The following is a 10,548-nucleotide window of genomic DNA, read 5'->3' as shown; positions in this document are numbered from 1 at the left end:
CAGAGACGCATTGACATGGACACGCTCATACACACTCTTCACCCTTAAACTGCCCGGACCACGGGCTTCCAGAGCTCCCCTCCCTCAACGGGCTGTGGCGGGAGCGGGGGTGCCGGTGGGGGCTGGGGCCCCAGGGCCCTGAGCCGCTGTGGCCCTTCTCAGGCTCTAGAACAGCTCGGCGGTCAAGGGAGCTGACCCTCTGCCAGGCTGGCTGGGTTTGAGCCCTGGTTTCCCTGCTCAGCACTGGCTGTGTGGTGGGGGGCAAGTCATGTCGCTCGTTGCATGTTGCCTGTGCCTCGGTTTCACCTGTAATAAAATGGGGGCTGGGGAGGATTCGGTTTATGGCTTGTCAGGTGTTCACACAGTGCCTGGCATCTGGTGACCCCAGCAGCTATTATTGTTTTCGTCGCCTTTATCATCTCCTGCCTCCCGAGGCAGATGGCCCTCGGCCCGCTGCAGCGACCCTGCCCTGGGCCCGTCTCCCCACCCGTGGGCCCCTTCCTTGGACCATGTTGCCTCAGGCCCACAGACTGCGTCTAGGTCCAGGTGCTCCCGGCCCAGGCTCCTCTGTGTCCCCATGGCTATCCCTCCATCCCTGATCCCTGGCGTCCTCATGTCTGTCCATGCATCCCACGTCTGACCGTGGTACTTTTCCACGCTGGACATCAGCCGGCTGTCCCTGGGGTGGGGGTCACACCTGCCCACGCCAGCCGAGCCGGTGGCCACGAGACACCCTGACGGATGGCCCCACCCTCCCCCCAGGACCCTACAACAACACCCGCCCCTCCGGCCACCTGAGGTCCCCACTGGGGCGGCCTGAGGCCCAAGCCTGGGGACAGGAAGCCCCAGGCCTGGCCGCCCTGAAAGCCTCTTTCAGCCTGGGCCTCCTCCCGCTGCCACCGACTCCTCCTGCGGAATAATATTTGGGCTGTTGGCCGGGCGGGGGGCGGGGGCCAGATCCGGAGGCCGCCTGGGAGAAGCCAGAAACCGCAGGGCTTCCTGCCTCAGGCCGGCCGACTCGACTCGGGGAGAGACCCCCAGGCCCGAGGGAGGGGGGCGGGCGCCCGGGGAGACTGAGGGCCTTTCTCTCGGCCCCAGTTGTTTTTTCCAGGAACCAGGAGGAATTCCCCAGCCTGCCCAGGACAGCGAGGCTGGTGGGACGGCTGACAGGGAGCCAGCGCGGCAGGGGGCGGGGGTGACACGCAGCCGGCAGGGCGGGCACAGCGACAGAAATAGAGGGCCCGGCCAGTGCGAGGTGGCAGGTAGGAGCGGAAACTTAGGGAGCTGGGAGAGGGGGACCAGAGGAGCAGGAGAGAGGCCAGAGATCCAAAGGAGTACAGGGAGGTGGCCCCCTAAGGAAGTCCCCTAGAGTCCCCTAGAGAGAAAAGGAAGACCCAGAGACCCAGAGAGGGAGACAGAGGCAAAGCCATGCAGAGAATGAAAAAGAGCAAGGCAGACCATGTGTGAGAGACAGAGAATGAGAGAACAGTTTAAAAAAAAAAAATTCAAGGGCCAGAGCCCTGGCAGGGTAGCTCAGTTGCTTAGAGCGTCATCCCAATACGCCAAGGTTCTGGGTTCGATCCCTGGTTGGGGCACATACAAGAATCAACCAAGGAAGCATAAATGAGTGGATGTCTGTCTCTCACTCTCTCTAGTATCAGTAAATAAAAAATTTAAAAAACAAAAAACAAGGGACAGAGATAAAGGCACAGAAAGAGGGTTAGGGACTGAGTGATGGGAGAGAAATGACACTGAGACAAAGAGAAAGATGGACACAGAAACTGGGAAAGAGCTCACACACACACGGATGGATAAACAGACAGCCTTTGGTCTTCGAATGACTGAATAAATGAATGAGTGAGAGAGCCAATGACCGAGAAAGACAGATGTGTAAAAAGGAAAAGACACACTACAGACCACCTGCTCCTGACTGGCCGAATGACCTTGGTCCAGTCCCTTCCCATTCTGGGCCTCAGTTTCTACTCAGTGAAATGAGGGGCACGAAGTGCACAGTTGTGAAGTGTGTTTCTGAGAGAGCCATGTCCTCAGAACATGAGTGATGGACAGACCCAGAGCCTACGGAGAGACCTGCAGGAACAGGCACCCAGAGGCCAAAGGAGAACCCAGCTCCGTCCCTGCACACCCTCCTGCAAGTGACAGACACACACCAGGGCCAGCTGACCCCCATACAGCGGTGACAGGCACACACAGACACCAGCAGCCTTTCTTTTAGACAGACAGACAGACGCTGACACAGAGACACATGAAACATACAATGACAGGAACACCCGCAACACGGACAGAGTCACACACAGACTCTTTGAGACAACGGGTATGCAGACAAACTAACAAACACGCATAACAGTGTGAGACCCAGAGAACCACGCACACAACCCAATAAAGACACACACGCCAGAGTCTGATTCCTAAGGCCCCCCCAGGAAGCACACACCCAGAGTAGGAGCAGACATACCAACCCACAGGACGAGAGACAGAAGCAACAGACAGCACCCCGTGGGGCCTCAGTAGGTACAGTGAGGAACCAGAGGCTCCGACACACAGTCTCTTTCAAGTAACACCTTGTTTGTCCCCTCTCCTCCTCCACAGCTGAACCAAAAACCGAGCAGCCCCTGGGCTCCCCGAGCCTCAGAGCTGGAGGTGTGTGTCTGCGAAGCGGGGGTGGGGCGGTGGCCTTGGTCACTGCACAGCCACCTCCCCCTGCGGCCCTGGCCCCTTTGCTGCGGGGGCCGCTATCTGTGAGCAAACTGTCCTTGGGGTCAGGGACAGCGAAGAGCCAAAGGTCAGGTCGATGCCTCCCCGAGCCCCTCCCCCAGAGGCCGCCAGCTCTTGGGGACAGGAAGGCAGCAGTTCGGGGGTTCAAGTTCCACAGGGCCCATCCACCAAGGAAAAGAGACGTTCTGTGTGAGGCGGGAATGGTGCCTTTAATGTTCAAACACAGCCAGTACCCCACTTCCCAGGCAAGACCCAGACTTCAGTAGAAACCCCCACCCCGAACAGTCCTTTCTGGTTTCTCCTGAACCAGAGCGGGGAATGGGCTCCAGAGGGAACCAAGGAACATTCTCATCTCCATCCCTCGCTCAACTCACACCCGAGAGACAGTGACGGCACGGCCAGCGCAGGAGGCCGCGGTGCACGATGGGTCGGCGATTATGTCAGCCAGCCAATATGGCGGCCACCACGGCACCCAGGGGACCGAAACAGATGTTACGCGGGACAGTGGCTGACTTGGCGCCCACGAGGCCAAGAAATCCACCCAAAGAAAGTGATCATAGCACCCAGTGCTCCAAAGAAGATGCAACTGAAACAGCATCACCCTTGCAACCAAAGGATCGGCCAAGAGGATGTCCATCCGTGTCCAAAGGGCCACCCAAGACGTCATCCTCTACAGCGGCCATCAGGGCACCCAGTGGGTCAACCAATATCAATCAACATGGCAGTCTTCACAGTAGCTGTTGGCCCACCCAGACGTCCAAGGCAGTTATCACAGTACCCAACGGACCGCCATGATGCCCACAGAAGCGGCAGTCACCACAGTAATAGCCCAACCAAGATGTTAACTGGCAGGGACAAACAAAGTGTCACCAGGAGAATCAGGCCCCAACAGCCAGATGGTGTGAGCGCCAGCCATACCCCACCCGCCACGCTCCCGACCTCCCTGCTAGGATGCGTTAAGCACAGAGCGGGAATACAGGCCCTGGTAGTAGACCCCAGGCTCCCCACCCTCCACCCCGTAGCCCCCAAACCCCACGTCCAGTTTGGGGGGTGCTGGTGTCTGTTCCGACATCAGGTTGTTGATGGAGAAAGGGTGGTTGAAGTTGTAGGGAGCATCCAGCTTCAGCTCCCCTGGGAGCTCCAGGCCGGTGAAATAGGGTGTGGAGGAAGGCGGTGAGCCACAGTCTAGAGCACCCACATCTTCCCCACCCTGGGCCTCAGGCTCGGGGGGTGGAGGCTGGGGCTGAGGCTGGGGCGGAGGCGAGGTGACGGTGGCGGTGGCGGTGGCAGCTGGGGTGGCGGTCGAGGCGGCAGATCCTGCACTGTTCCTGGGCGTGGAGGTCCCGCCGCCTCCTTTCTTCACCTTCTCCTCCAGCTTGAAACGCTTCTGGCGGCGCAGGTAGCAGCCATTCTCAAACATGTTCCCTGAGCTGGGGTGCAGGGCCCAGTAGGAGCCCTTGCCTGGCTTGTCTGGGGAGCGGGCCACCTTGATGAAGCAGTCGTTGAAGGACAGCGAGTGGCGGATGGAGTTCTGCCAGCGCTGCTGGTTCTCGCGGTAGTAGGGGAAGAGGTCCATGATCCACTGGTAGATCTCGCTCAGGGTTAGCATCTTGCCTGGCGCCTGCTGGATGGCCATGGTGATGAGCGAGATGTAGGAATAGGGCGGCTTGGCGTGTGCCAGGGACCGCCGGTACCCTTTTGGCATCTCCTTCCCATGCACCAGCCCCGGGCCCGGGCCCCCATACCCTGAGCTGCTGCCTCCGCCACTGCTGGCGCCCAGGCCTGGGAAGGCAGGGCCCAGGGGCGCTGTGGGGGCTGGGGGCGCCAGGGGTCCTGAGGGCAGCGGGGAGGCAGGGAGCCCCCCAGGGGAGTAGGGAGAGCTCAGAGGGTTCAGGGTCATGTAGGAGTTGAGGGGGGCCATGGTGGGCACTGGGGTCACTGGAGAGTAAACCTGCGTGGAGAGAAAGAGAGGGGGAGGGGTCAGTGAGGCCCAGCTCGCGGCTCAGCACAGGGCTGCTGGGTCCGCTGCGTGTCCCTCTGCCTGTCTTGTCGCTACCTGAGTCCCTTCCATCCTTACTTTTCTCTGTTCACAGCTGTCTCTTGAAGTCTCTCCCCCTCCCTGTGCGCTGCGCCCCCCATGCTCCAACACGCTGAAGCTTGTGCTTAAAGCGGTTCTCAAAGTGTAGTCCAGGACACCCGGGGGCATCTGCGAGACCTTTTCGGGTCTAGGTGTCCAGGAGGTCGAACCGTTCTCAGATGATGCTGAGATATGACTGGCCTTCTTCACTCCCTTTCTCTCCTGAGTGCACAGCGGAGTTTGCCAGAGGCCACCGGCCACGGGACGCTGCTGCAGACCGAAGGCAGGAGCAGCTCTGCGAACCCAGCCCCTGCCGTGGAGCCTGGCACGGTGCAGATTCACAAAGCTGTAACAGTGCCGTGCCCCTCGCTACATGTTTTGAAATATAGTTACTTTAATAAAAATACACCATTTACACTAAGAAATTATTGCTATTTTAAAACTAATTAATACGTTAAAAAATTTTTTCTCCGTTTTTATTTCTTATGCGGTAACCACTAAGATGGCCATAACCCACTCCAGCGCAAATGACTTGGGGTCCTCAATAATTTTTAAGAGCGTTAAGGGGTCCTGAGATCCAAAAAACCGAGACCTACGGATTTATCTAATATCGTAATCTATACGTGGACTCTCTCTCCATCTTTTAGGTTATAAAATGAGTTTTTAATAGGTCAAAAATGTTTGACTATCGCCCTCACTGGTGTGGCTCAGTTGATTGGGCGTCATCCCACAAAGTGAAAGGTCGCCAGCTCGATTACCGGTCGGCGCACACACCTGGGTTGCGCGTCCTGTTCCTGGCTGGGGGCATGTACGAGAGGCAACCGATCAACGGATCGATGTCTCTCTCTCACATCAATGTTTCTCTCCTTCTTCCTCCCTCCCTTCCCCTTTCTCTAAAAATAAAATAAATAACATCTTTTAAAAATGTATAACTATCAGAAATTGTGTTTCAACCTCACATCATCTATTTACTATCTACAGGGTCCGGCAGAAGTAATGCTGGCTTGAGTGTGGTTGGTAGGGTAATAATATGGGCGTAATAATTTCTAGTTTTAGTTTGAACACGTCACCTAAAATGTCATATGGTGTGCTTGAGTGTGATATTGTTATGTTGAAAAATTATGTGCTTATGATTTTGTAAAAGATTTTTATGTAATAAACAAGAGGCGTTATTTGTGCCGAACCCAGTATCTCATCAAATCTAAGGCATCATTGTTAGTAAACTGCAATAGTAAGTATCAGTAAGAGTGGGTAAAAAACCCACTGTAAATGATAATCCCTAGACACCACTGGCTGTAAAACCCATTTCATTTTCAGAAACGTTCAAATGGGGAAAAAAATGTGCGCCTGTGAAATACGGCAGACATTGCTCCATCCCTTTAAGGGACCCTCCACGCAGCCTTCTATCCTCTCAGCATTAACTGGCCACCTCCGGCGCCAGGCACTGCTCCCAGCACCACATGGAAAGGCCCCCTTCATCCTCACAACCGCAAGATGGGGGGCGCCACTGTGACCCCCATTCTGCAGCCGAGCAAGCCCAGTCCCAGAGAGCTTGTCGGGGTCCCACAGCAAGGAAGGGGCAGAACCGGGAATCTGAGTCCAGGCAGCCTGGCCCCAGACCGGTGGCCCGGGCCACACTGTGAGAGCCGCGACCAAGCCGACTCAAGTGGCTGCCCTCATGAGGCTGGCAGTCCAGCGGGACGTGAACGAGATGCGGAAAGTGGGAAGTGTGGTGAATGGTGATTTCTCTTGCTCTGTGTATTTTCTCCTTCCGTCCTCTCCCCTCAGTCCCTCAACTGCCGGGCTACCCTGCTCCCTGCCCCCTGCCCCTGCCATGTGGCCTTGGGGGTGCTGCTGTAGCTCTGTGGGAGCCACCTTTGCTGTGAGGTAGTGGGTCATCATGTCCAGAGACAAAAGGGAACTGCCGGGGCCGGCCTGGGAGTCAGGGACAGTGGGCAACCAACCTGGGTCTGAGTTCCAGTCAGAAACTCCTCTCGCTGTTAGGTGTCCCTCCGGGACCTCTTTGACTCTCCCTGTCTCTGTGTCTGTCCATCCACCTCTCTCCCTCTCCCCCTCCCCTTGCCCACGTGTCTCTCTCCTGTCTTTCCCTTTCCCTCTCTGCTCCCCACACTCTCGTCCTTCCTCTCTTCCCCTCTTTCCTCCCTGCTGTCCCCTCCTCTGCCTTTCTTGGCCCCTGACTCTCCCTAACCTTGTCACTCTCTCCCCCACCCCATCTCTCCCTCTGTCTCCCTCTCCCCCATTCCTCAGCCACCCCATCTCTCTCCTTCAGCACCTTTGTGACCATCTGCCCCCTTCCCTCAGTGTCCCCCTCTCTCCAGAAGCCTCACCTTGAAACAGAAGCCACAGCCACTCCCCTCCCCCACGCACTGGGCTCCCTCCTGGTCGGGTAGCCTGGCCCCCTCCCAGGAAGGAGAGATGAGGGGGGACGCGGACAGATTCATGGGAGCTACAGAGAGTTCCTAAATCCCTCTCCAACCCCCTCCCACTTTGCCAGCTCAGTCAGACTTTCTTGCATCACAGTGTATCACAGAGGAAGACAGGTGAGGACCCTGGGGCCCTCCTTTCCCAGCTACCTACCCCCCCGGAAGTCCTCCTTGAGGTCCGACCTCCAGTACTCCAGCTGCCCTAATCCACCGTAGGCTTTCCCACGCCCCGGGGCTGGGATGAACCCCCAGTGTCCGGGTCTGAGCCGGATTTCCCTGCCAGGGCGGGGCTGAGATTGGGGGGAAGCCCTCAAAGGACCTGTACCCCAGGAGGCTGAAATTTCTCCCCTTTCATTTCCTTATTGTCTCTGGAGGAGGGTGTGACAGGGAGCAGGGGAAGGTGGTGTGAAGCCAGCAGCCTGATTCCTAGTCCCAGTTTCCACCCAGGACCCCGCACAGCCCCCAACACTCCAGGAAGCTTCAGGTTTTCCATCTCTAAAGCGGGGGGAGTAGTCCGACCGGCTGATCTGTGAGAATTGGAGGCCAGCGGGGACAATTTCCTTCTAGACAGGGAGCCAGCCTGGGGGGTGTCAACATCAAGCTAGCAAGAAGGCGTGAAGGGCCAGAAGCAGTATGGGGGCCTCTCGGCTCTCAGCTGCTGAGTGAGTGTAAATGTTTCTCTCCCTGCTGTTCTGACCCAAGGGGCGGAGGTGGCTCAGCTGATGAGAAGGCTGGGGAGGCCCTCAGACAGTATTTCCCTCTCCAGCCCCCGCCAAGTCAACTCTTCCCAAATATGCCCCCAAGAGCTGATCATCCCTGGGCTGCCCCTCCATTTCTGACAAAATTTCCACACAAAATATCCCCTACACTTCAGACTCCTCTATCCGACACCCCCTTCCCCCACAATTTACTTAAGATGTGCCCACCTAGACACTGATTTCCTGTTGGTTCCCTTGAATCATGTTTCCAAACTCGGAACGCTCTGGGGGTCCAGCTGGATTCCCCCACTATCTGGGAACGTTCACTCCCGACCTCATCTCTGCCTCCTGATACCTCCAGCCACCAGTCTCCACCCTCCCAACACCCCCAGACCCCTCCCTAGTCAGCCTGCCCCACCCCACGTGCACCTCACACCTCCACAGCCCCAGGACGGGCCCCTCCCAGGCACCATGCCAAGCCCCGCAGGCCTGGGGATCCAGGAGTCTCACTCCCCAGCTTCAAACCCCAGACCCAAAACTCAGGCACATGGGGGCCCCTGGGACCCCCAGATCTCAGTCCCCTTGGAGAACTCAGCCATCCCAGCCTCCCTCCCCCACCTCAAGCCCACAATCCCCTTCCAGGTCAGAATTTAAGAGTCCAGGTCCCCATAACCCTCAATGAGGACCCCGCTCCCTACTCCGCTTCACAATGCTGACGACAGAGAGAGTGAGCTAAGGAGGAGTCCTTGCAACGAGAGGAATGGGAGTTAGACTTGGGGGCGGACTTTCTGGCTGCTGGGGTGAGGGAATTAAAGATCTACCCCGCCCCCCTAATCCAGGGTGGTCTAGTAAGAAATGGGGCTGGTGAGGACATTAGCAATTACTGGAGATTACTGGAAGAGGTGCGAAACCTGAAACCCTCCAGCCTCCAACAAGAAGAATCCCTGCTGAGGGTCTTTAATAACAATTAAACCAGTGAAGTTCAGTTGGCAGGGGTAAGGGTCAGGAGTAGAGATGGGGGGTGGGGAATGGAAAATGACCCTCTCCTACACTTCCGCTCCCACCTCTTACCCCATCGGGCCCCCCCCATCTGAATCCCAACTCTAACCCACCTGTTATTTCATACTCAAAAAACCAAACTCTCTCTCTTATCCCTGAGCACTAACCCTCATTTCTGACCTTATCTTAGACCCCACTCCATCCCTGAACTCCAGTTCCGATTTCTACCCCAGAACTCCCATCTCGAACACTAGATTCTAACCTGAGCTCCCACTTCTGACTTCTCTTAATGGTGACCTCCCTCTTCCATCTCTTAGTTCCTGTCTTTTCCCCCGATTTTGACTCACTTCCTAATCCCCCAGCTCTTCCCCTATCCTGCTATCCTGGAGGTCTGAGTCCTAGATTTAGTTTGTTAATTTTCCTCCCTTGCATTTGGAGCCGCCAACGTCGAAGCCTCACGTTTAAGCCGTACCCTGGCCCTTGCCTAAGTTTTCCAGACTCTCATTTATCCCTCACTCCGACTAGCCCGAGGGAAACGGCGCTCCCTCACTCCTACACCTGGTCTCGGTGTCTCTAGTTCCTCTGCTCCTCAGCTCTAGTTGGGGTCCCCATTTGAGCCCACACCCCGGTCCTTGAGCCCATTTAAGCCCGCACCTTGATTCCTGTCCCCCACTTCCCGCTCCGCCATCCCCGCGGACACACCTCGCCCGCCTCCGGGTAGTAGCTCCACTCCGCCAGGTCATGAGCCTCCATCTTCACCGAGCCCAGCATCCCCCGGGCCTGCGCCCCCACCTGCCCCCGCTCCGGCCCGGGGGGGAACCAAGCGCTTCGGATCTCCCAGCCCACACGGCCCGAGTTCCGACCGGCACCCGCCCGTCCGACTGGCCAGGGTCCCCGCCGTCCAGGGCGCCCCGGGAGGCGGCCAACCTTTATAGTCGGGACACCCCCCCCCCGCCCCCGCCCTCCCCTCCCGCGCTCGGACTGGGGCGCCCCCTGCGGGATTGCAAGGAGATAGACCTCAGGCGCCGGGAGCCGCAGCCCGGGGACAAGAGAGCTGGACAAGGCTGAAGAGTGAGGGAGATATAGATAGGAGACACTGCCGATTATAAAGGTCCTGAAGGCAGGACTCTGGGGCCCTTCTACCCCAAAGGTTTTCAACATCTCGACAGTAGAAGGCAAATTGCCAGAGCTCAGCATGACCGCCGCGGAGGAAAGGGGCCTCAGACCGCGGTAGACTCCAGGGTTCCAGATAGGCCGCTTATAAAACCGGTAAGAGACCCTCGCAACCACATTCCCATTGGACGGACTGGAAAATTGAAGCTTCCGACAGCTGGAAACGCTCTGAACTGTGTGAATGGTCAGGACCAAAGATGGAGGGGATTGGGGCCGCTGCTCATCCCCTGCGAGGGCACCACACCACCTCCAAGACCCGGGAGCTTCGCAGCCCGGCTCTCCACTCTACCACCAGCCGTCCAGGGGTTCGGAACCACTGTGAACTCCATTTCCCAGAACCCTCTGTCTCCCCTCCCGTCCCGTGCCTCCGTCCAGGGACTACACTTCCCAGAAGGCACGCGGCTCGAAGGCCGGAAACGAAGAG

At 57.6% G+C, this 10,548-nt stretch overlaps 1 protein-coding gene across 2 annotated transcripts; it reads right to left on the bottom strand.

Moving 5' to 3' along the window:
- Positions 1-2,932: 2,932 nt before the first annotated feature.
- On the bottom strand, positions 2,933-9,834 carry FOXA3 (forkhead box A3). Of its 2 annotated transcripts, XM_054588478.1 has the most exons (3): positions 9,654-9,668; positions 5,585-5,703; positions 2,933-4,684 (listed from the first exon to the last, which is right to left on the bottom strand). In XM_054588478.1, exon 3 carries the CDS (start codon positions 4,652-4,654, stop codon positions 3,680-3,682), a length of 975 nt encoding a protein of 324 aa, XP_054444453.1. In that variant the 5' UTR covers positions 4,655-4,684; positions 5,585-5,703; positions 9,654-9,668; the 3' UTR covers positions 2,933-3,679. The 2 variants fall into 2 exon arrangements, with proteins under 2 accessions (XP_054444453.1, XP_054444452.1); XM_054588477.1 differs by lacking the exon at positions 5,585-5,703 and having other exon boundaries at positions 9,654-9,834.
- Between the last annotated feature and the right edge of the window lie 714 nt (positions 9,835-10,548).

This window comes from Pteronotus mesoamericanus, unplaced genomic scaffold (assembly GCF_021234165.1).
Source record: "Pteronotus mesoamericanus isolate MK-2021 breed Mesoamerican mustached bat unplaced genomic scaffold, CSHL_Meso_final scaffold_137, whole genome shotgun sequence".
NCBI classification, from domain to species: domain Eukaryota; kingdom Metazoa; phylum Chordata; class Mammalia; order Chiroptera; family Mormoopidae; genus Pteronotus; species Pteronotus mesoamericanus.
Note: the sequence above shows the minus strand (reverse complement) of the source record. Positions and strands in the feature narration are given on the sequence as shown.